This window comes from Mastomys coucha, unplaced genomic scaffold, assembly GCF_008632895.1.
Source record: "Mastomys coucha isolate ucsf_1 unplaced genomic scaffold, UCSF_Mcou_1 pScaffold20, whole genome shotgun sequence".
NCBI classification, from domain to species: domain Eukaryota; kingdom Metazoa; phylum Chordata; class Mammalia; order Rodentia; family Muridae; genus Mastomys; species Mastomys coucha.
The window spans coordinates 28,293,227-28,320,233 of NW_022196903.1; the positions used below are offsets into that span (position 1 = coordinate 28,293,227).

Here is a 27,007-nt window from a genome sequence, read left to right on the forward strand (position 1 = left end):
CTTTCTCCAAGACAGGGTTTCTCTGTATAGCTCTGGCTGTCCTGGAACTCACTCTGTAGACCAGACTGGCTTCAAACTCAGAAATCCCACCTGCCCCTGCCTCCCAAGTACTAGGATTAAAGGCGTGAGCTACCACTGCCTGACCTCTGTTTTCTTTTTAATCTCTTATTTTTTCCCTACATTTTTCTGAATCATTTTTTATGAAATGTCTATTTAATTTTCTCATGGATATTTTAAACTTTGTTTTTTAAATGTCTGCAGTAACTGTCTTTTCCTTTCACTTTTTCCCTAGCTTTGGTCACTTTTCATATCTTCCTATATTTTTTTCATGTCTATATTTAGATTTTTATTTTATGGCAAAAGGTAGTTTTTCATATCTTCAAATTTTTATTTGAGTATATCATTTGCATCAAAGATGTTGCCTTCTTGTTTCCTTGTGTATCTTTTTAAAATTTATGTATATTCATGTTTGTTGGGTTTTCTGAGTGTCTTATGGTACGCCAGTATAAATTTGTTCATCCTCTCTCTCTCTCTCTCTCTCTCTCTCTCTCTCTCTCCCCCTCACCTACCTCTCTTGTGGTATAGAGTACTTTAAAGACTTTTCAGTTCATTGGCTCCCTCTTCTTTTAGTATAACAAAGTCTAGACATATATACATATATACATAATGTGTATATATATATATATATATATGTATATATATATTTAAATTGTTTTGGTAGTTGGAAGGTTCTGGAAGATGATGGACTGTACAGAATTGGCCCCTGACTTCCACATGCCCACTGAAGGTGTGTTTCCCAAACATCACTCACTCATGCATGTTCAAACTTGACAATATAAAGGCAGGGTGGAGTATGAAACACCAATTTCTTGGAGTACATATGCTTATTATTTTTATTTATGGTTGTTTTGAATTTGGAGTAATTTGTATTTTCAATCTATCACATTGGTGGGCTTGTAGTTCACAAAGCTGGAGGTCTTCAATGTACAGATTTAAATTTTTTAGTATTGAGTTTTGATATACTGTTTCATGTAATATTTAATTTATACACAACTCTGTGAGACTGATAATAAAATTTTCACCTTACAGATAAAGGAATAGAGGTCATGCAAGATTAAGTGACTTGATTGAGATCATTAGCCTGAAAGTGTAGAGATAATCAGACTTAAAATCATAAGACTTTGCCCTCTCACCCTTTTGCTGTCTCTTGCTGTCTACCTAAATAACTGAATATAAAGAATACTGATAGTTGGTTTCAACCCAGTACATTTCACTTCAGTTTATTTATCTGTTTGTATAGTTATCCTGTATGCCTGTTTGATGTCAGCAGCCCCCTTGATGGCTATTCCTTGATGGTTACTTTCATAGGTCTGTCTTCTAAATGAGTTAATAGGCATCAAGCGCTGTCCATGAGAAAAGAATTCAAGTAGATAATTTTTTGTTTTGTTTTCAAAATACTTCCAGAGATAGCTCAGTGGTTAAGAGCATTGGCTGTTCTTCTAGAGGACCTGGGTTCAATACCCAGCACCCACATAGCAGCTCACAACTGCCTGTAACTCCAGTTCTGGGGAATCTAACATTCTCAAACATGCAGGCAAAATACCAGTACACATAATAAAAATAAATTAAAAAATCATTGAAAAATATTTCCTACCATTGCTTTAAACATACTTACCATCTTTCCTTCTCCACCAATACTAGTTCTTATGAAAGAATTGTACACTCAGTGCTTTCAGGTCAGCAGGGTGGGGTCGTCTTCTGGGAGTTGAGATCTGTGTTCTGTCTATCTTACATAGTCTCTTTATAGGCAGCATCTTTTCTAGAGAGGGGTATTTTATTGTCTGTAGGTTTCTTTAAGGTAATTTAATTTGCACCTTAGGGGTTCTCAGCTAAAGTTTTTTGAAGTACCTTAATCAGGATTCTACACTCCAGGGGTAGTTAGTTAACATTCGGAAGACCCTAATCAAGATTTCTGTACTCCAGAGGCAACCAGTTCGTCAGTTACTGTTCTCCTCTGCACCAGTGGGTACATTAATTAGAACAAAATATGTAAAAAGTAATTTTTCTCTGGTGAATGGAGTGGTGTCTAAGATATATATTTGACCAAGAACTTCCACAGAGATAAAATTGGAGGAAGAGAATTTAGGGAGGTTCTGTAGCCTTCTAGCCAAAGGTAAGAGCTTGATTTGGTTTTGGGCTGTGGCACCCATAGTGAATGGACATCTTAGGCCACTGGAGCACTTTACCTTAACAGAGATGAGCCAATCCCAGCTTTCTTCTGTCTGTTTATGGTGAGATCACTGGCTCCACACGCTCTCTCTCTTCATTGTTTGCATTTCTTGTCTTCAGTAATGCCTCTATTTTGATGCAGACTATTTCCTTTCAATTTATGGAATTATATTTTATGTGTAATTATGTAATAAGCAAATTGGATATCTTAGGAATATGAATTATAGTGTGATTTTTGAAGCACACATTACTTTTTAGTGGCATTATAGTGGCATTTTTTTTTTTTTTATAGTTTTAAAAAATATTGTCAGTATTTCCAGGTTCCCATCTGTGGTGTAGCTTTGTTGACAGGCCATTTGTTTGATAGTTTAGTGGTCTAGTTAGGCCTGGAAACTTTTTAAAAGACTCCTTAATTTTTCTTACTTCTATTATTTTTTGAGATCATAATATAATTAAATCATTTCTCCTGTCTCTTACCCCTCCCAACCCTCCTTTCTCTGTTTCAAATTCTTGCTCCTCATTTTTATTAATTGTTGTTACAAAGGCTCCTTTTAATATTGAATTATGCTCATTACCGGCAGACAGTTCTTATATAGAGCTAATATTGTTTAAATATAACATGTAATTCAAATTATATAGATTGAAATCTTTTACTCTATGATAACATTGCATATTTTTGTATATTATGCATAGTATAATGAATGACACCCCTCAATAGTAAACTGCCATTAAGTCATGCACCAATTGACATGTACGAACAGCACGTTCTAGGTAGTATGATACGACATATCCAACAGTGAATTAAAGGGCCTTTTGTGCGGTAAGCCATGATACAGATTGCTGATTTTATCTTACAAGTATTGAAGAAAGAAAGCAGCCATGAACTCATGTTCTAGATTGTTTTCTGTATTCATGTGCAGAGTCATTGAACAAAAAGTATTTAGCATCGTGAATAGATTTTTTTCACCCTGTTTACTTGCTATCTTTTGTTCAATTTCTGTGTGGTAGTGTCTTTCAGTATGCCCCTGGGCTGTCTCTAACTTGTGATTCCTTCAGGTGTGTCTGGGCCTTATCTGTGATTTTTGTTTTTTAAAATGTGTTGTCTGTAATATTGTATACAGATAAGTGGCTCTAAACCATGTAACCAGAAATGCAGTTAGTCAATGAGGAATTCTAGAGCTTGAAAAACTCTTAGCTATCTTCTCCTTAGTTCTTTCATTAATCCAGTCAAGTGGAACCCTCCTTCTGTGATTCCGTGCTTGCCCTCAGTGAGGCCTGAATAAACAAAGCGGTGTGTATAATAGGAAATTCTTGGAGGCAGCAGGATTATAGAGGAAATAATGCGGCAGGAGTCATCCCCATCCTTTAGTATGTAGCAGTATCCTATCTGGTAGTAAGAGTTTTAAAGCTACGTTTGATTCATCTTCAGTTGTTAGAATCTTTAAAAAAAATAAAATTCAAATGTAGGAGAATTGGAGCTGAAAGTAAAATATGTTTAGCTTTAAATGTCTAATACCACAAATTGGGTATCCACTGGAGTAAGAGAGGTGCTTGTGAGTGATGCAGACTTCAGGAGTTCGAAAGATGCACAGGTCTGTTCTGATAGTTGGTGAAGGCTTACTGAATTTCAGTTAAATTATTTTTGTACATTTTCCCCAGTAGTACTTCTGACCTTGTAGATGTTTGTGAATATTATACTAGTCATGGTTAATTATATTATCCTTTTACATTGGCTTTTAATTTTCAGCAGATATAAGTGAAATAGATACTATAAATCACTTAATATTGTACTGTTAAGTAAATGTTTATGTTCTAGGAGATTTCAGGAGACAACAGAAAGCTAAGTCTTTAAACAGATGTTCTGTTTGTGGCCATGGCATTTCATTATTCAAATCTTGCTTATGTGTTGCTTTTTAATGAGATAGCTCTACAATTAGTGTGCATACAAGTAGCTTTATATCATGTCATTGCAGGCCAGATTGTCTTACGCTACATTTACGTCATCATCAGCCACCCTGGGCAGTAGTTGTGATGTCTAGGTGTCACTTTGTATATGTCCTGTTTGTGGCTCATAGGTGCCCATTTTACAAAGAGCATTTTGAGTAGGTAAATTTCCATTACTTTTCTTCTTGCCTGAAGCTCTTCTTGTAGTTCAGCTTCATTTCCTCCTATTCCATGCTGAATTGAAGTGGCTCCCTGCTGCTGAGTACTGTCATACCTTTGCTGCAGGATTGGATTTGCTAGATAGAATATTTCTCTGGCCTGAGGTATCCTACTTCTTCATGTATAAAACAAAACCAGGAACTGAAAGGTATGTTTTTATATCATTACGTTTGGAAGTATTGGTGGTGTTTTAAAAACTTGCCTTCAGATTTTCATCTTTCAAGGCTAAGGTTCTACTTCTAGTTTCATTAGTATTAAACAGTATACTTACTGAGTACTGTATTATCAGACACACTCTGTTGTAAGGAATGTCCTATGCATATGGTTTCTCTGACTTTCTGGGCACCTAGTAAGTCTCATAAGACATCGTGGATAAAATATTGAGGATTTATTCATAAGAGTGAGCTGGTATAAGTAATTATACTTACTTGCTACTAAAATACTTTTGGCTCATATTTGAGTGCATATTTTATGTTAAAATATAGGAATCAGTATATGACTTTTTAGTCATTAAAATATATAGATCAGTAGTATTAAGTATATTTATAGTGTGTGTAGACAGTACCCTTATCCTTCTGTATGACTCTTTTCACCTTGTAAAACTATAACTCAGTATCTATTAAAAAATAACTACACTTTTCTTCCATCTCCTTGCCTCTGACAGTCTACCTCCTACTCTGTTTCTAGGAATTTGACCACTCAAATAAGTACCTTATTGTAAGTGGAATCATAAAGTATTTGTCTTTTGTGACAGTCTTATTCTACTTAGCATGATGTAATCCAGATCTATTCATATTGCGGTGTGTCTGGCTTCCTTTGTTTAAAGTGGAGTGATATGCCACTTTTGTTTATATAGATCACTATCTGTTCATGTGTTGGTGAGCAACTGGGATGACTGTGGATAATGCTGTCATTATAATAATGAATGCTGTGAATAAATAACCCTTATGGGTATATAGATATGTAGTTGAGAAGTACTGTTGATAGTAAATACTGGTTTAGTTTGTCACTTTCTTCTGTGTCTTTGTCTTGCTTTGATATCTTGGGCTTACAGGTATTTGCAGGGATATCTAGTTGTTAGATGGATGCTGGAACACAGACTCCAGTCCTCATGATTGCCGAGCCATCTTTCCTGTCCTACATGACTTTTATAATATAGATTTTAGTATGGACAAGTATCTTCAGATCATCAGCTAATCCTTTTCCCCAGCTACTCATAGGAGTAAGAGCTACTAGGAGTTTGAGGCTGTTTCTTCTTTTTTAAGACCGGATGGTTTGGGTAAAGGCTATAAAATAAAGGTCTATAGGGATACTTGGCATATATAATTTACAAGAAGGTTTTCCTTGATTATTACAGATGTCTGTGAAAGATAACTCCCCTCCCCCCATACTCTCTTTCTGTCTCACTCAATTTTATAAGCAAGGTATCATCATGTATGCTAGGCTGTCTGGAGTTTGCTATCTAACCCAGGCTTACTTTTAAATTCCATTCTGATGTCTCAGCCCCTCAGTAGCTGGGATTAAATGTGGTGGGTCACACATATGTTTAAATACAAGTATGATGGCTTTTGTGGTTATTTAATACCTCGTCACTATCATTTTTCCCTCAAACTCTTCTTATATATGTGTGTTGTCTTCATTTTTTTTTTGTTTATTGTAGTTATGTACTTTTGCCCCTACATATATTCATAGCATCTTTTATTCTCACGGTTTATCACTTCTAACTAATGAGTAGGAAGTTCTCCTGAAATGCCATGTATTGTATTTTAGAGATAGTGTGTACCATGGACTTAATTTGTCAACATGTTGGGCCTGAGTAGTCTCTGTAAAATTGGAGATTTACATCTTCTTATAGAATTGCTTGTACATTTCATTTCTTACCAAACCATTACCAATTGGTTTGAATTATGGGCTGTTGCATATTACTTTGTAACTTAATTTAACATAAAATTTCTTTGATTCCTTAACAGAATAATCAAAGCAGTGATTGTCTGCTGTGCTGTTGAATTAGTGTGGAAACTGGATCTGACTGTGTTGTTTTCTTTTGCAGTGAGGGAGATGAACCTGCAAGACATCAAGGAGGACTTGGAGTGTGATCCAGAGGAGAATAGCACTCTTTTCATGGGAATTCTTATTCAGGGGCTGGCCAGACTGAAGAAGATCCCTGAGACAGTTAAAGCCATCAAAGAGCGTTTGGAGCAGGAGCTAAAGCAGATTGTGAAGAGGTCAACCACCCAGGTGGCAGACAGTGCCTATCAGAGGGGAGAGAGCCTCACTGTGGACAACCAGCCAAGGTACGTACGGGTATAGTCTGGGCTTGGTGTTGTTTTATTGTATACGTCTAGGGTGGAGAGTAGATAACTTATTGTCAGTTGGACTCATTTTCTTGAGCTGAGAATACTATGTTCTGAACATACTCAGGCCAGGCATTGTCTGTCTTGCTTTCGATTTGTTGAGAAGGTTTAGGTTTATTGTCCATGTTCACTGACAAGCAATGAGAGGTATAAACCTGTTTGTAATGGAGAGTGTTTATTATCACCTATGTTAATAAATCAATGACGAGATAGAATGAAGGAATTGTTGAACATGTGTCAGTTACCAAGCTGTTTTTGAGATAATTTATGGCTATTGTTTCATTTAGCTTTTCCTCCTACTCTGTGAGCTAGTCCTGAGTGTCCACATCTTATAGTTAGAGGAGGTGAGACTCAGTGATAGTGATTAGCCCAAGAGTATGCTTGCTGGCTGACTAGTCTTGGATTTGAGTACCCGACTACTTTGATTCCAAAATCTGTGCTCTTTCCACTGTCCTGCGTTTTCCTCATCATCATGTGGTGATACCTGTAAATACAAAAATAATCAGAAATTTCTGCCTTTCCTTAAAACAGTAAATAGGATTTGAATTCCAAAGTTTTTAGTTCATCGGAGAACATGGCAGTTCTATTATGATCCTAAGCCATGGCTGTTATACACTGGGAGAACATGTTTGTTAAATCAGATTTTAGGGAACAGTAATCCAGTATTGTATAATAGTATTTGAAATTATGACTTAGTAAAAAAAATCAGATTGATTATAAAGTGATTTCTTTCATTCTTGCCTCCTTCATTTCTGTCCTTGTCCTCTGACACACTCATCAGGCTTGTAAGGCTAGAGTGGCATGGAAGAAAAACATCAGTCCTTTTCACTGGGAAACAGAAGGCAGGTAGATGTGCTGGTGTGTAATGATAGTGCTCAGAAGTCTGAGGCAGGAAGATCTGGAGTTAATGGCTAGCCTAGGTTACATAGAGAGACACTGTCCAAGAAGAACAAGTCACATGAGAAAAAAAGTAATTTTCTCCTTTGCTCGAATGGATGTGTGTGGGAGATGGTAATACATAAAGAAAGGGTGACACTTTTCTTAATGTGCTACTATGGAGATTCTACTGTTTTTACTTAACATGCATACATTTTAAAAACAAACATTAAACAGAATTAAGGAAAAAGAGTACTAACTCAGCCTAGACTTTTCTCAGATTTATTTTAATGTTTTGGAAAATCTGATATATTTTATTCAGATTTTCTGAATTCTTTTTTGTATAGATAACACTGATACTGACTTAAAAACCCTTCAAAAGTAATTCTCTCATGAACTTAATTTTAAAGTACTATAGTTGGTAAAAGAAAAGCAAACTAACAAACAAAAATCTCAAACTACTATCTACTTGCCTACCATCATATAATGCATCAAAGCAGATGGTTGAAGACTGCAGGTTTTATAGAGATCTGAGTGTTGTAGCTCCTGGTACCTTACAGGGTTGTCTGCTTTAGATGAGGTTAATGGTTATAATGCTTAGTAAGAACATAGCACACATGGATCTGCATGCAAGCACATATGTTTGTTGTTGATGCCTTCCTCAGTCTACATGTGTTTCATCACTCATGTGGTTCTAAGAAACTAGAGCATAAGTCAGAATTGAACTTTACTTTTCTGTTTTCTTTGCTTGGTGCCTGGATTTCTGCAAAGACCTTTTGACTCTTTGCTAATGAATACTTGAAAATTCTGCTTTGCTCTTTGCTCTGTTGTTGCAAGCGCCCAGATGAATAGACTGAACTTTCATAGGGAAATAACATTACTATAATATATACTGGAAATAAAGCAAAGGGCACAGATCAATAACTTTCCTGCAGCTCTCATTATAGTTGCCCTAAAAACATTGTGTCTTTCATAGGATTTTGACCTCTTCCTCTTCTATTGCCTCAGCTGTTTCCAGAATTCACGAGTGCAGATTACATCAGTAGAAGCAGAAAACTAGCTCCTTGCCTTAGGAAATTCTAAATAGCTTTCTGTGAGGAAAGAGTCAGCAGTTGAGGGTTTTTTCCTTCTTTTCTTTTTTTCTCCTTTCTTTGTTTATTTCTCCTCCTCCTTTAGGTATTTATTTGTTTACGTATTTATTTAGTACTTTAAAGATTTTTCTTTTCTTTTTCTTGTTTTTTTTTTTGGTTTGGTAGGCAGGGTACATGGACTATTAAGAAGCAAACAAATGGTTCATGTTTTGGCATTTTGTTTTTCTTTTCCTCTTTGACAGAATCCCATTTTATAAAACTAAAATATATATTTTTTTGGCCAAAACTTTTTATTATGAAATAAAATATTAAGAGAAAACAGTAATTTGGGGTAAACCATATCACTAGATCAAACACTAAATTCTTGGACCCAGATTCCAAATGAATGACAATTCTGAGCCAACCTCTGGTAGCTAGTTTCTGATAGTTATAAGGTGCCTTAAAACTCCTCAAGAATTAATCCCCCCGAGTTAACCACAGTCATTTAGAGATGATTAGCATGGCTGCTTCCAGAGGCTTGGAACTTTAAAAAGGATATCATCAAATTACTCCTTGAGGCACTCATGATCTTCTGTGTCTGGGGTGTTTGTGACATCTGTTTCAGAGGGAGCTAAACCACCATGATGTTATTAGCACCGTCATCAGACATCAGTGTTCTTTTACACCTCAAGACTGCTATGGCAACTTATAGAAGAATCTGCTTTCCTTAAGCAAAATCTCCGAATGGACATTCCCAAGGTGCACATTTTCTGGCCTAACCCTAATGAAATAACTTATTCTAAAACATTTTTATGCAAATGCAACTCTGAAGCAAGGCATCAGTATTGTAAGTTTCCTTAGAAGTTTCATTGTTCATCTCCATCTTGTTAAAAACATTGTGGTTGGGATGCATCGCAGCCTCTTTCCATTTGTCTTATGCAAAGAGAGTTAATGTTGTGTGGTATTTTGCTGGAAATGGAGATTGAGTAAGGCTGTTGAATTCCATCTTGGTTTAATTTATATAAAGCCAGAATCTTTCCTTCATCAGCTTAAAACAAAACAAAACAAAACCACATTTTGGTGACCTGTTTTTTTATTCTATATTTTTATTTCCCAAACTATCTGTTTCTATTAATAAGAGAAATATTTTATCTTTTCGGTTGTTCTAGTGTTTATAAGTTTCTTCACACTGTTTAGGAAAATGCTCAACTAGGCTGTTAGTTAGGCTGCTATTAGTAACATGGGAAGCATTAACTCACGGTGATAAGTGCCTTGTTAACCCAGCATAACCATTTGCTACCCATTGTCCCTCCCCACACCCTTGCAAAGGCAAGACGTGTCTTCAACTTCAGATGGCTAGTGGAGTCTGCAGTCTCTGTAGTTTAGAACCAGCTTCTTCAGTTTTTGCTGTCTTATTGATTATTTCCAATAATCTAGCCAATGAAATTTATATGTCATTTTTTGGTAGAAGAAGCCAGAAGAAATTTTATAGTTCATAAATACCAAAAGTGAGAGGAAACATTGAAGGTGAAAAAAGTTCTTATAGGTATTAAATCCTGTCATGAATAAGGAAGCAAACCAGGGCAGGGGTAGCAATTGGCATTTATAAGACAACTTCTTTGGTGGGTGCATCTGAAGGCAAATGCCCTGCTATACTAGAAAACTGTGGGCCTAGAAGAGGACAGGAAGAACTGGATGAGGTGGAGCCATGGCTGTCAGGGAGAACTCTCTCCCTTTCTAAGGAAACCATTTTGCTGTCTTTGTAGACCTTTATTTGTTTATTTTTGATTGAATCTAGAAAGAAGAGAGAGCTAAGTTGCCCCATTTATTCCCATAAGTTTATATGCTAGTAGTGTGCCCATTTGATTTATAGCAAGTGTTGAATGAAAGAAGGACTCCCACACAGAGTGAGTATTCGCTGTGAACCAGACACTAAAGTGCCAAATGAGAGACATGCCACTGCCCTCATGGAGTTTAAAGGGAAAGAAAGGCTCCCTCAAATCAGTATATAGTTGAAGACTATAAGGTTTAGCGGGCAAACAGAAGGTATGGTGCAAGTATATGCTTAGGTCCTTATTAGGAAATAGCTTGAATCACTTTTTTGAAAGTAAAGTGAGGCAGTGTTTATTGTTTATACTAGTTGTAGTTGTCAAGCTCGTTTATTTGATAGCACCAAGTTGTTTTTCTACCTATGCAGTTAGCATGACATCAACATCTCAATGTGAGAAAGAAAAGTACAGGACCCTTGCCGGGTCATTTTCACGCTTTACACTGGCCCTGGTGACTTATTCGATTTTGATGAGTGCTGCCAAGTATACTTTTCTTAGAGAGGCACATTTTCATGTTATGGATAGTGCTTTAGAGTTGCTATATTCCCTTGCCTATGCTTTGTATTAACAGATACTTTTATATTTGCTGATCTGAGAGGTAAAACCTGATATTTCTAGTGTGGTTTGGGTTTGGTTTGTCTTTTTGAGTGAGGTTACAGTTTTCATTTGTATAACAATAACTTGTTTTCATGTCCTGGATTATGTCTGGATGTAATGCTTCAAAGTAAGCTAAGTTAAGAAAGTGAAGAAAGCACGGTCAGGGAAAGGATACTTTTGCAGCAGGAGGCTGGCCAAGGGTAACTCAGTATTTATTACTTTCAGGTTTTTGATGTTTTTTTCCCCTGTGTATATACAGAGGCCACACAGTTTACACACACCTACTAAGTGGCTAACAGTTTTTAAACAGAGTAGATGTTCTACACCAGGGATCTTGCTACTTAGAAATGACACATGGATTTAAAATTCTTAAATTATTTGTCAGGTATTCTATTTAGTATTTTAGGATTGCCATTGATGATGTGTAACTGATGTCACAGAAGGAAAGCCACCAATAGGTGGGGACTACTCTGCTTACATGGTTTTGAAAGAGGGCCATATATACTGAGTCACACCCTACGTAGTGTGCTGCGTTACTGTGCGTGCACTCCTTTCATGCCTACCTGCCATATGTCTGTCCTGTAGTCAGTTGACAGGATTATCTCTGTGCTTGCTGAGTAATTCTAACAACTGATCATTATCCACTTTATAGTTAGGGTTCTTTTCAAGATTAATATTTGTCCCATTTCCTATCACCTTTCCCACCTCCCATCTCTCAGCCTGTGAAGGCTACAGGATTTTCAAAACTGCATTGGACTATTCTTATAAAGTTTGAAAATGTATACCTTTACAATATTTTTAATGTCCTGAGTCTGGAACTCAGTAGCAGTATCTACTGATATAAAAAGTTTTTTTGTGTTTTTTTTTTGTTTGTTTTTGTTTTTTTGTTTTTTGGTTTTTCAAGACAGGGTTTCTCCGTGTAGCCCTGGCTGTCCTGGAACTCACTCTGTAGACCAGGGTGGACTTGAACTCAGAAATCCGCCTGCCTCTGCCTCTGCCTCCCAAGTGCTGGGATTAAAGGTGTGCACCACTACTACCTGGCTATAAAAAGGTATTTTCATAAAGTGATTTTATTTATGAGGAAGTCAAAATGCTTATCCACCAAGTTAACTTCATAGTACAGCTACAGTATTTGTAGAAAGAGAAAGAAATGAAACAGTTCTCATGATTTTCTTTAGACTTGCCAGGCATGTGCTTGCTTTTCAAATAATAGCATTTTCTCTCATCTCTTCTTTCAGTATTAGTTACTTTCTTCCTGAGTGTCTAAAATGCAAGACTTGGTAGAAATTGGTCATTTTATTTTACAGAGAAGTCATTTAAGAGTAGCTTTGAAGCAAGGTCAGGCATCTGTCCTTGTGGCTTCTTGTAGCCATTCCCAGGCACTGCATGTAGCACCTGGACATGCTTGGAATCAGGAAGGGCCTCCATGTGATTTAGATGAAGAGTTAATTCAAATCAAAGCAAGCGGGAAGCAAGTAAATTTAACTCTAGTGATTATGATTCCATTTGATTGAATCTGTACTTTTGATTACAGGTATCCGTGAGAACATGCTTTAAATACACCCTGCTATTAAATATTGAAGGGTATGAGGAATGAACCAGGAAATAGTGAAGAAACTCCACCATTCTTTAACTAGCATGTATCACTCATAACTGTATTTTTTTTTAAAGAAATGAAAGGAAATAATTGTGTTAAGTGTAGGACTTCTTGTTAACTAAGGTGGCTAATTCATTACCACGGATTATCCTACTTCTCTATCCTTTTAGTAAGACTTAATTAAGTGAATTACTAACAACTCTATAACAGGTGGAATGAATTAGTAATATCAGTATGTTAACAGTTACTTTGTAAATCTGGAGTTGAATAGCTGTCTTTCTGGTTGTACACTGTCTTTTGCTTATAGTCTCTAGAAAAGGGTCTTATAATTGAATGGGCTGGAAATACTTCTCAATAATAAATTTCTTAAAACTTTGTTTTACATCTGACAGAGTTAATAATTAATCTGCTCTTTCTGTCTCTCATATATCTGGTTTAAATTAGAGACTGGACCAGTTAATAATGTTTGTAATCTCTTTCATGGATTGGAGTAACTACTTCAATGTCACCCTCATGCTACATCAAGGTCACCTCACAGACAGACAGACAGATAGACAGACACTGTTATCACGAGAAATATCTCTTGGTGATGTGTAGAAGCAGTGCCAGGTGTGATCAAACCCCCTTCACTTCTACCTCTTAGCCTACCCACTTATTGTGGTTTGCACGCTGCTATCTGCTCTGTCACTCAGATAGTCTCACAACTGTCTTCATTATAGGAGGGGCATTATTACTAATCCAAGATTTGTTCAAGGAAATGTGAAATCTGAAATAATCTGATAGTTCAGAAAACTCAATGGTGGTGGATTTAATATTAGAAGTGGCTTCTTTCACCATGTAAGTTTGCTACTGGGTTATTTATATACACCAGTTTCTACTTCCTTTCCTGGACCTGAATTTGTTTTTTCCTCTGAATGAGGAAATGTTTGTCATGACTTACTCATTCCCTTGCTGTATGCTCCCTGCATTGTGATCCATGGTAGGCCTCTAAGAGATTATTGGATGCTGATTAGCTCACTTGAGACTCAAATCTAGTTACCTCAAAATTTCCTCGTGGCTTTGTACATTTGTAATAAGAGTCACACACAACTAAGTACCAAAAAAACCTGAAACCTTAAGGCATGTTATCACACAGAAGTAGGTTTATGGGTAATTGTTTTTAATGTTCTACTGTGATGAAATACTGTTTTGGGGATAGGAAAAAATGCCTTTAAGAGAGTGGTATTGATATTTTAATTCAAAAGGATGAAAGCTTGAATTTGTTTTTTAATTTGGTTACTAACTTGCCATACATCAGAATTAGAAGTTCATTCAAGGTCATGTCTCCTGAATTCAGAAGCCAGATTTGAGAAAGAGGGAAGGATGCCTGAAAGAACTGACTAGAGCAAGAGCCATTCATTGCTACTCTTCATTCACTGTGTATCACTAATAGCTGTCTCCTCTTCTTTCATAGTGCAGGTGGAGAATTAGTATTATTCAAATAGTATTTTTTTTAACATGAAGTAATAAGTGGTAAAAAGCGTATTTTTGCCTTTTCAAAGTAGCTTTAGGTAACTTTGAAGATTAATTGGAGACCATGTCTTGTTTAAAATGAAAGCTACTACTAGGTCATCAGAGCTTATTAAGAAAATGTTTCTGTGAGATACAGGCTAGCAAAGATAAGACCGTCTTGATATGAAACAGTTGATGACTCATTTGTTTTAATGTTCATATAAAATATTAACTCTGAGTCTAGAGCATAACAATAGTGAGATAAATACTCTGTGGTTATTGCTTTTGTTGGGAAAATGCAGAACCCTGATATTAAGATTTCAGCAAATAAATAGTAGAACAGAACCAGTTTTCTGCATTGCGCATCTACTTTATGACCACATAAGGCAGTTTCTTGGCTGTCTGCCTACTTGGGTTTTCCAGCCAGGGCTCCCAGGGTGTTAAATTTAGATTCAGATAGCCTTATCTCACCATAAATATTGAACATTATTTGCAACTGGATAGAGTGTCTTTGCATCATGAGTTCTTGTGGTCTAGAGCAAGCAACTGCTCTCACTTTATTTTTTAGCCCTCTGCCTTTTTGCACAGTGTCACTTGAGAATGGGAGCCACAGGGATGCTTCAGGTAGGAAGTTCAGGTAGTAGAAACACTGGGAGAACGAATGTTTTACCTACTGTACAAGGCTGTTTTTAAAGCCTGCCAGGTAATTGGATATATGTATTTATCAGCTTACAGAACTGTCCTTCCTTATGTTCCTCTGTTTTAGTTGATAAAGTGAGAACATAGTTCTGTATGGAAAACTTTGTTATGGGCTTCTTAAATTAGGAGGTTGTAACACAGAACACGTTTCTATACCACACATTGTAATGTGCCTCTTTTTACTCCTGTTCTGGAGACTTAAAGTTCTCATACACCTGAACAACTTTGCTGCCTGCTGCAAACTGAGGAAAGATCCTACACTGGCAGCTTCAATCTTAGACTTGTCATAATATTCTAACTACATCATTCATTCTTTCCCTTGATTTCAGCTGCTGCAAAATTTGGCCGTTTTCCCCTGGCTCTCCCAAAGAACCTCATGTGTTGGCAGGGAGGTGTGGCTACAAAGAAGCACAAAATAGGGCTCTGCAGTCACTTCTAGACCAATGTTGTCTACCTGGGAGGCTACACATACCACTGTTTGTTTGCTTTGTTGTGTCCATTTTGCTATATGTGCTTTGCTTATTTATTTATTTATTTATTTATTTATTTATTTATTGTATATGTATATGCTTGTGTGTGAGAGAGTGTGAGTGTGTATTAGAGAGAGAGAGAGAGAGAGAGAATGACAGAGAGAGAGAGAGAGAGAGAGAGAGAGAGAGAGAGAGAGAGAGAGAGAGAGAGAGAGAGAGAGAAGTGGGGGGATGGGTGAATGCCAGGCATCATTTATAATCGTTTTGTCTGTAAGCAGAGGAATAAGAGAACTAGGTTTCATTATATGTCTTCTTTTGGCCAAGTGCCAGAGCTGAAATTCTGCTGCCTTAAGCTCTTTGCAGGTAGGGGATTTTGATTGAGGAACCTGAGTGAAAGTCATGGCTGTCCTCTAGATAGCTGGTAGGATATATAGCAGCTGCATGCTGGGAAGGGATCTGCCTTTGTTATGAGCCCTTCACTCCTGAGTTTACCTTCCTTCCCTGTTTCCCTGTAAGGCCGGGTGACCTGTAGGTTGCACATTTCTCTTTCTTGTATCTCACCTCTCAGAAGCCCTTGACTTTGTTGATGACTCTTTCCTCCTTTGTCTTCTAAAAATGGCTCTGGCCTCCTCTGGCATCTTCCTATTCATCACCTTTTCTCCTTCCCTCCCTCCCTCCCTTCTTCCCTCCCTCCTTCCCTCCCTCCTTCCTCTTTTTCTTTCTGGGTTTTTTATTTCTTTGACACAAGGGTTTCTCTGTGTAGCAGCCCGTAATCATCCCTTTCCAATGCTTTTCCCCAGGAGTTTTGACTCTGGCCCTCCGTGCATATCAAACTTTGCAAAGTATCTCTGCCTCATGGCACATTTCAAATATTTATGTTTTTCACATTTCTAGTATCTGCTTGTCTTCTGAGCTCCTGACTTGCATATCAAGTACCTAAGGACATGGCCCATTAAACTTAGCATAGCCAGATCTATCCCAACAGTTTTCCTTTTTAAATTTCTACTTTTTCTTAATTCCTTCTAGTTCTCTTCTACTTATTCATCTCTTTCATTCTCTTCCCTTCCAAAAGAAAATAGCATCATTGGTGCTGCTTAAGCCTGAATCCCACATAAAGGATATGGAGCCCTTTGCTTTCTTTATTACTGTTCAGTTACCTCAGCTTGCTCTGTGTCCTGACTTCATGTCTTCAGCATCTTCCTTCAGGTTCCTACATCAGGTAGGAATCCGTGGCTTAACAGTTGGAAACTTTTGGAAAAGTTTGTTTCTCTCTCTCTCTCTCTCTCTCTCTCTCTCTCTCAAGTTTGTTCTCTCTCTCTCTCTCTCTCTCTCAAGTTTGTTCTCTCTCTCTCTCTCTCTCTCTCAAGTTTGTTCTCTCTCTCTCTCTCTCTCTCTCTCTCTCTCTCTCTCTGTGTGTGTGTGTGTGTAATAAATTCTGGATTCCTCATGTTCTGGAGAGAACGCATGTAATAATTGTCTTTCCAAGTCAGGTTTGTTTCATTCACTTTTCTAAAAATTGCATAATTTCATTTTTTATGGTTGAATAAAGGATCATTATAGGCGCCAATGCTTTACTTGAGTGGATTAAGTCACTGGCTGTGGAAGCCCAGTAACATGTGTTTTATCCCTGGAACCCACATAAAACTGGTCAGAGAGGACCATCTTTATGAAGTTCTCTGCTATGGCATGATCATGTCTCATGTACACGCATGCCACAAGAAATGTGAATATACCTATACGGTTTGTCCCTTGCACTATATTCTAAGTGTAGCCTAGCTAGATCATATGGTTGGTAATCAGTGTTTTTGAGGAACCTCCATACTAGAAACATTTTATATCCTTTGTACTATTTATGAAAGAAGGATAAAAAGTCCAAAAGAGTCAAAAGAAAGAGTTAACTTTTTCTCCACAGTTAGAATTCGGAGGAATAAGTTTTCAGTACAGTTTTGTTTTGAATTACTAGTTCCATTCTTCACTGTTCTATGTATTTCTATTTACCAGAGTAGAACTGTAGACACCCAGTATCTGTTTTACTCAAGGCATAGCTGCTGCTGTTAGAGCTTAAGCTATTTTGGAATGTAATTCAGATGCCTTACATTTCACTTCTTGAATGAATGAAGTCATTAATTTTGATTAAACTAAGAAATACATAGACAGTTAGTAAACTATCTTCTTGATATACTGGCATTAAATTTCAAAAGTTCTGACCTGAACAATGGATCAGTCTCTTGATGAATTCATAATATAATGACATTGTTGGGAGGTGATACAGCCAGAAAGTGGAGCCCAGCTGGAGGCTGCAAGTCACTAGATGTATGTCTTTAGGGTTGTATTTTGTTCATGTGTCTTTTCTACTTCCAAGTTCTGCCTAAGGGTCCATACAACTGTTAGGTGAACCCCGTGAAACTGTGAGTCAAAATGAATCAATACATAATATTTAATATCAGGCATTCTGTCAATGATTAGTAATATGTTTTTACTATAATGACAGGCTTTGATTGCTGTCACCACTGTGTGGCTTCAGCTATAAATCTGTCACTTTATTAGTTAATTTATTCCTGCCTAGAAACCACTAGTGTGTCTATGACTTTTTCTGTCCTTGAGATGTTTCATATAAATAGGCAGTCTATTCAACTTTTTTTACCAGAATATTTTCAGTTTGTTCTTGCTGTCCCATGGACTGTTTTGTTTCTTATGTACTATCCACTATAGTATGCTTTTGTACTATTTTGTACTATTTACATTTACTAGTAAACAAGCATTGGGTTATTTCGCTCTTTGCTTGTTGTCACTAATGGTACTGTGAACATTTGTATTCAAGCTTTTGTGTGCCTATGTTTTCTGATAAATTACATGAGTCTCTGGTCCATATGACAGCTCTGGTATTGAATGTTTTGAGAAACTTTGAGAGCTTGTTCTATAGAGGAAGTGCCTGTTTATAATCTGAGGAAATTTGTATGACAGTTGCAATTCTTTATGTTTGTCTTTTTTATTGTTTTATTCTGGTAGATGAAAATGCTTTCTCATTTTGATTTCATTTCACTTATCTCTAATGATATTTCACATCTTTGTGTTGCTCAGTGGCTATTAATATGTATTTTTCACAACAACAATATGCATTTACATTTTTTTGCATTTCAATTTTTACTCATTATTTAAAATTACACTGGCATTCTGGAGTTTTTTTGTTAATAGATATTCTAGGTACAAGTCCTCTATTAAGCTGTGGTTGATAGTTTTTCTCATTTTTTGTATCAAGTTTTCTCATTCTTTGTGATATCAAAAAGTAAGTTTTTCTCCTGTAGCTGCAGGTCTGCTACTGTTTATGGTTGTGTGGTTATAAAGCAGAGCTGAGCTTTCCTTCCTCGAGTGGATTCTTAGCTCCAAATAGACAGAGCTTCCTGGAGAGCTGTCACAAGGCTGGCCCATATCCTTCTAGGTAATGCTGCACTTTCCCCCTTTCTATTGTAGCTGTGATGGTTGTACTGGAGTGGAAGGTTTGCCGACATGAGTGACTGAAGCTAACACTGTGTCAGGTTTCATTTTATCAAGGGTTGCCATTTCTTAAAGTAAATAGAGACTCTGAATCTGATATCTCACCTCATTTCTTTACTGGGTCTTTTCTAAAAAAGACCTGTACCTGCTCATTATGCTCTTCTGGTACCTGGCAGATAGGATGCATCACAGTGGAGGGCAGTGGTCAGAGCCAACCATTGCACTGCCTCCCTTTCCATGTTTCTGTTGGAACCTGAAGTTCCTGGACCACAGTGTCCGCTAGACTTCTGAATGTCATCAGTTAATGTGTTTTCAAACAATGCTAAGTATAGTATGGCCATTAAAGTTTCATTTTGTTAGAAAGGACATTTGGTTACATAACTACCTTCATGACAAACAATAACAGAAATATAATAACCCTGAGAGTTCATTATCAAGAGTGTTAAAAAATCCAGTTAATGAAAGTCAATACATTGCTGTATTGTTTTTTGTTTTACATATTGTTTACAGGTTCATACATTAGAGCCATAGTATAGTGTACTTAGTAGCAATTTTAAGTAGAAACTTGGGTTGCCTTAGTATTTACTGTGTATGATTTAAGTTACAAGCATATCCCAATTTTTTCTTAACACTCAATTAACTGTTTTTAGCTGTTATGCTTACTTAGCCAACTTTTCTCTGCTGGTGTATATGGCTCTTTAAAACAGAAAAGTGTGGCATATGTAGGTGTGAATCTGAGCTAACAATGAGAAGATATAGTTTTCTTTTAAAAGGTACGATGGCTCCTGTTTACTTACTCAATGTGTTATTTCTAGATTATGAAAGTATACTGCAGGCTGGGAGCACTACATAAATTCTATTGATTCTCTCTCATTGAAATTGCAATGTCAAATAGATATTAGAGTTTTATCATTGGATAGTTATGGGCTGTCACATTGGCACATTAATTAAAACAATTGGGCAATAAAGAAGACATAGGAATAGATAACATGCTGTGCATTTTGTGAGATTATAGTTGTAGCCTCCACTTACGGCCATAAAGTCTTGTTAATTGACACCTCTGTAAAGCACCTTTGTGCCGCTATTCTACTTTGCCAGTTGACTTATCAGTTTGTTCAGGATCTGGGAACATAGAAACATACAGTGAAGCTCACATTCCAAGGTTTTTAATCTTCATTCATGATATAGTCATTAAATTTATTCAGCAATATTTCCTATCTTCTAAGTATTGTTGAGTATAGCAATATATAATGTAGAATTCAATTTGAAAAAATAATAATGGAGAGAGGAGGCAGAATACCTGCATAAAGATAAATGTGACCCATATTTGTTAAGGTACATATGTAAGCCATATGTGTTAAGTTCCTTAAAACTAAGTTGAACTACTTTCCAAGTTTAGGGGAGGAAGTAATTCTGTGTCTTTGTGATCAGTAAAGCTTTAAAACTCAATGGTTGGGGAATTACTTTGTATCCATGACAGAAATCTGTGTACTTTTTTCTTAAATATACATCTGTATTCTAGAATGGTAGTGAGAGGTAGGTGGCTAAATGCACTGGCTTGGAAGTCAACTATTGTTCTGAGACCAGCTGCTTTGCAACCTCATTTTATGTCCTTGAGTGTATAGAATCAATGTAATAATATGTGTCCAGCATATCTCACTATGATAAATGAGATAATGCGAATGCCTAAGCTGCTCCCTGTAGTGAAAGTCAGATTGCTTAGCAGGTGTCTGTTTTTTCCCCTACACCTTAGGCTATTCACTTGAATGATAGCAAAGCACAGCTTCCCATGACTAACAGGATTAGTGTCCTTACCAAAGCACTGCATTTATTGCTACTGAATATCATATTCTGTGTGGCATCTGAACTGCTGTCTGAAAACTTTTCCAGAATCCATTGGAGACCACCTATGTGAAAGAGAATAGTTACAATTCTATACTCTCAAATAAGTTAAAAAGATCTGTGTTTATTAGGCTTCTGGTTTAGGGACTTTACAATGGATTTATAAACTCTTAAGTCATCATCATTTAGTGACAGTAACCTGAGTAGATACATTTAGAAAATTGCTTAGATCATGCAGCTGTTCCAAATCTAATCTTTAGGAATGAGAAATTTTACTGTTTACCTTGTGATGTGCTTCTCACTAGAGCTGATAATTTTTTCCTTGCAGGCCAGTGTAAACCTCTGTGATGGTATGGATTTATGTAAATGGCTTTTGTTTTGTTTTGTTTTTCCACAGGCTTCTTCTAGAACTGCTGGAACTGTTGTTTGATAAGTTTAATGCTGTAGCCACTGCTCACTCTGTGGTCCTGGGATACCTTCAGGACTCTGTTGGGACCCAGCTAACACAGCAGGAAGAGATCAAGTTATATGACATGGCAGATGTGTGGGTGAAGATCCAGGATGTGCTGCAGGTAAGGCTTTTGTACAGAGGTTGTCATCTTGACTGGGGACAAGAGTGTAGAGTAGTAGAAAACAAATATCTCAATTATTTCCTTAGGAAGCACAAATTGGATAAGGAAGTAAGCTTTCAGTGAAAGGGGATGATGTGGTTTCTACCATCTTTCAAAGGACTGCTAATGAACTTTTGTTGTTATTATTATCGTTATTATTTTGCAGGGGTGTCAGGCTTTAAGAATAAGAGCTGATTCTCAATATGTAGCACTCAAAGACACGTTCTATGAGAATTTCTATTCATTTGTTTTTTGCTTCATCGAAACTAGTCATTTGTTTAGCTAATAAGAAACTTGGGTGGTTCATATAGGAAGATCATGAGTTTGAGGCCATTCTGGCGTTTATAGAGAGTTAATTGCTAGCCATGCCTATGAAATGAGACCTTGTTTTTAAAAAAAAGAGAATAAGTTTATGTGGGGGAGAGATAATAAATATTAAAATGTTTTAAAGTTATTTTATGAACATGGCTGATCTTAATTTTACTGTTTTCTTACAATCACATTTTCAGGCATTGGGTTAAATGACAGGCCAGAAGTTTATTCTGAGAGATGAAAATAAATTCGTGGTTAGAAGTGTATCACTTTCATTTGTTGAAGATCAAAGGAATTACAGTACAGTTTGATACGATACTGCTGACATGGCATTTAGAAAATGCATTATATTTTTCTCTGCCAGCAAAATATATTTGATTTGGCCAGATGAAAATTAGAAATACAATTAAGAGTTAGCCAAAATAAGTTTGACATAGCTAAATAGAAATGGTATTATCTACTTAGTATTAAAAAAGGCAAGTACATGTAGAGAATTGAAAAATGGAACTATGTTGGAATGAAATCACTTGCACAGAAAATAGGAATGTTTGCAGTGATAAATAAATCATGAATGCAAATTGTAGTCATTTTTGAGAATATATGCACGCTCCTGGAAGATTGAATAAGATTGATTCTTAGTAACTCATTTTCTAGACTTATTTTTGGGAGTGAGGTGATGTGTATTTGCTCAGTTTAAATGGATTGAATCAACTTTTTCTGGATTCTTTTTACTAATATGTCAATTACTATGTACCTGTAATAGGTGCTTGAAAAATATTTGTGTGTTGGCATAAATATCTTTATGGGTAGGAGCTGGTTAGTTAACACTTTCCATACTAGTTTGCTTATAGAAATATTTGACACCTAGAAATGAAGTGTATTTTTCATGTTATTAATATGTTAAAGCAATTTCAAATATTGGGGGAATTCTGGACCTATAGTTCTGGCTATGTTGAAATTACCTTTTGTAGTAAGGAACTATAAATCCAAATGGACTCAGGTTAAATAGCAGAAAGCAGAGAGCAAGTGAGGTTAGTTCCAGTTTTTTTCTTGCTTCCTTTGGTGGCTACTTTTCAAGCTATTGCCTTAGAGAAATGAAGTCCAAAAGACTATCTTAGCAAAGGAATCAGGGATGACAGTTGAGGGTTGTAGAGGCCTCTGAAATTTGTGAAGTCTAGAGTACTGGAGAGGAGAAATTGCATGCAAAAGGAGCCCTAGAAAATTAGTGCAGAGTTGGCTGAGCCCTTGGTCAAACATGTTTCACAGGCAGGAAACAACCACTGTGGTAATGATAGCTGAATGGAGATTCTGAAAGTATATGCAAATGCTTGGGAATGGGGAGAGAACATGCTGAAGTATCTTGTGGTTTCAGATGTGACTTTATGCCTTAGGAACATACATAGCCCTTTTAATCACAGAGCAAAGGTTAGTACAGTAGACCCCCAAAGTCCCCCCTGAATTGAGGAATTGACTAACATCTAAACTCTCTCTTAACTAATATAAAAGAATCATATTCCCAACAATGATGCATATGCACAATGTCTAGTATGCAGTTATAATACCATGCAAAAGCCTGAATGCATGACTCATATGCAGGTCCAAAACGGACAAAAATTATATCTGCAATGACAACATCACCAGTTGGAGTTAATGGTGAATTTTATACTCTAGAGAGGATCATTCAATCTGATCATAGATTATTATAAGCTATCCAAACCAAAGCACAGAGTGACAACAGACCCCAACCAAAAATGAGTAAAGCCATTAGCTTCTGTGATAGAGTTTCTTTCATGTAATAATTACGTGATTGTAGTGGTAGAGGGAGAAGATTAGGACATAAAATTGTCAGAAGAACTAATGGTCAAAATTGTTGAAAATATAGACCCATATATCAAGAAGTCCAGCAGTCCCAAGCAAGATTAACACAAAATCAACACTAGATATGCTATCAGTTTGCTGAAAACCAAAGGACAAAATGTTGAAAAATGGACACACCATCTGTGGGGGCAACATGATAAAAATAATCACTGGCTTTGCATCAGTGCGAGCATGAGCCAGAAACCAGGGAATGGCATCTTGAAGGTGCCAGAGGACAAAATTTAATCTAGAATATTGTATCAGTTGATAGAATATTGTATCAACTGAAGTTATCCTTTGTGGTAAAGGTAAAACAGACATTTTCAAATGATTTAAAGCTAAAAGTATTTAGACCCGTACTTAAGAAATGTAGAAAACTTTTTAAACTGAAGGAAAGTGGCATTCTATGGTAACCACAGGAAAAAATATGTGGACAACAGTGAAATATCATTTTCCTTATTTATTGATTGTTTTATATTTTGATGAGCTTTCTTTATCTATATTTAAAGGAAGGCTAATAACCATATATGATAATTTTATCATATACATGGAGTTAATTATATATCAATAATTTTAGAAATATTTTTCTGATAAACCAATCTATGTTGGTATAAGTTTTTATAGCATATGTGAAGATATATAATGTTTAGAATAAATTATGATAACTTCAATATACATGATTTAATTGTTAGTGTACTCTGAACAGTAGAATGAATATAGCTAAAAAGCTTTCCAGAGGAAATAAAATTGAGCACTGAAAAATTACGACAGGAAGAAAATTGATTAATGAAGAAAGGAAGAAAAAAAGAACAAAGGAGAAAGAAAAGATAAAGAACAAAACCAAGATGATATGGCTAGGATGCAAATAAAAAAGTTTACACTAAGTATGCAATTATATTAAATATAAATGACTAAACACCTCATTTAAATGGCAGGGATCATATCAGATTAAAGGTGAACAAGAACAGTATCTAGGCATGTAGTCTTAATAGATGTATTTTATTTTATTACTTTTTGAACTTTTAAATAATTTTAAACTTGAAGGAAAGTTTTAAGAATAATAACAGACTACCCATTTGCCTCTGAAATTTGCCTTTTGCTAACTTTGTATTACTTTATTATATACTTGTCCTCATGTACAACACATATACATAAACACACACACACACACAGAAACACTCACAAACACACTTCTTTGAAAAACTTATAGCAATTTATGTAATCTATTGCATATATTGTAGTTTTATAATATGACTCATAATGTAAATAATGTGTCTGTTTTTATTTATATCAGTTGTTTTGTATAGGACATTTAAATATGACATTGCCATACATGCAAATACAGCAATTCATCTCCTCCTGCAATAGATGGCTTCTGTTTTTGCACAACTTAAATTAATATTTCTAAGTTTCCATTGACAAGGAAATGACCGTAACCCTGCCATGCTGAGTAACTGATTAAAATCCTAGCAGGACAGACAAGCTCTCCTGCCCTGCCTTTATTGACAGTGGCCTTATCAAATATGTGTAGCTCCCACACCCTGAAAAACAGAACTCATATTAAAGATGGTGAGAATAATGGAGCAACTTAAATTCAATTAGGCATTAATATTGGAATGAATAAATTGATACAATAGGTATTTCTGGGTTATTAAGTGAATTATTCCTTCTAAAGTTTAAAATGGAGATTTGGGTTTTGTATTTTCACATCGTAGAGTGATATATTTTCACAGCTTTAATGGAATGCAACAAGTATGCTGCAGAGTTTACTCATTTAAAGTGCAGGTTTTAATGCTTCTCAGCCTGTTGGCTAAGGTCAACTATAAAGAATAGTTTTTACAATATATGTATGGGATTGTATAACCATAGTTACAGTCTAATTTTGAAACATTGTCTTTACTCCAAAAGGAAATATTGAATCTATGAAGTTACTTCACATTCTCCACTCTAACACAGCCCAGTCCCTGTCTGACAACTGTCTGGCTCGCTGGAAGGTTTAGGACAAGGAAGAGGTTTCATTTAGTTTTCATGTAGAGTTTTATCCATAGGGCCAATTTAGTTTTCATGTGCTTCTTGGAAGAATGATCTTTAGGTGAAAAATTACCGTTGAAGCATGAAATAATTGAAAATAGCAGACATCTGCATTTAAGCATGAATGAAAGTAAGATAACATGATGAATGGAGTTATATGTGTTTGGAATTTAATTTCCAGCCTTGTTTGGTAGGAATATGTTTGTAGCTAAAAATTTAAAGAATTTTTAAACATTAAAACTTGGAGAAGGAGGAGGAGGAGGAAGAAAAAGAAGGAGGAGGAACAGGAGGAAGAGAAGGGGGGAAGGAGAAGGAGGAGGAGGAGGAGGAGGAGGAGGAGGAGGAGGAGGAGAAGAAGATGATGATGATTAAGACTTTTAACTTTTAAATAAGTCTGCAGTTGCTTTCTGCTGGAACCTGGGCTTCCCCTGCCGGCAGAACCCATCTTTTAGTTAGAAGCTCATTTGTCTCAGTGTGTTTGTGTCTGGAGACAGACAGTGAGAAGACAAGGCCAGAGCTATCAAAGTAACAAGGTGTCAGCCCCATGATCACACACCGTTGCACTCATTTTTTGGCGTTGCCCTCTTTTGAAACTGTGATAATAGAAATACATGTTTTTACCCCTCTGAGCTGCAGAACTCTCCTTCCAAAATGTCACCCACTTGGTGATATGCCTGTCATACCCATGGCTGCACATTTTCAAGTGTGTAAGACTGGGGTCCACTAAAAACATGAATGTCCTCATTTCTTACTGAATTCTGAGTAACAGAGGAAAGAAGAGGGTCACTCTAAGTAATCTCGTCTTTCTAGCTGTATGATTCTGAAAAGATGTAATTTTTAACATCTGATTTCAAAACAAAACTGTCTGTTTTACCATTGTTGGCTGAAATGTATAATCTTTTGGTGAATTTAATAGTGTCTGAGGTAGTAGATTTCAAGGACTCTGTTTACAACTGATGGTGACTCCCGGAACAAGCCATTGCTTTTCTAGTGTCTTGATGTCATTTTCTAGAGAATGTAAAATCATTTTACTTTAACTATTGCCTTAATGTTTAAGTAGTGATAAAATTAACCTCATGGAGAGAGAGCTTGGAGTTTGCTGTCAGGGAAGAAAATCTATGAAATTATTGGTACTGATCATGACCTAGAGGGGATTTTCAAGGAGACGTATTGTTTCTATTTTCAATCTAGGGCTGGAACTGGGTTATTCTTAGGTTTTGTTGCATTAATATTTTAGCTAAGTGAGGATTTCCATCCTTAAAGTGGAGCTAGCTTTTCAAAGTATTTCAGCCACATAATTTATGAGTAAATTATTAAGAAATAGTGTTTTCAGTTGGGCGGTGGTGGCTCACGCCTTTAATCCCCTAGCACTTGGGAGGCAGAGGCAGGCGGATATCTTGAGTTCGAGGCCAGCCTGGTCTTTGGAGTGAGTTCCAGGACAGCCAGGGCTATACAGAGAAACCCTGTCTCGAAAAACCAAAAAA

At 36.3% G+C, this 27,007-nt stretch overlaps 1 protein-coding gene across 2 annotated transcripts in view; it reads left to right on the forward strand.

Annotated features, from left to right (window-relative positions):
- Exoc4 (exocyst complex component 4) overlaps window positions 1–27,007 on the forward strand; it is a 750,249-nt gene that overhangs the window by 80,293 nt on the left and 642,949 nt on the right. For both annotated transcript variants that reach the window (XM_031381454.1, XM_031381455.1), the window contains exons 6-7: window positions 6,443–6,686; window positions 21,110–21,284. In XM_031381454.1, the coding sequence (XP_031237314.1) occupies window positions 6,443–6,686; window positions 21,110–21,284 (419 nt within the window). The remainder of the gene's footprint in view (window positions 1–6,442; window positions 6,687–21,109; window positions 21,285–27,007) is intronic.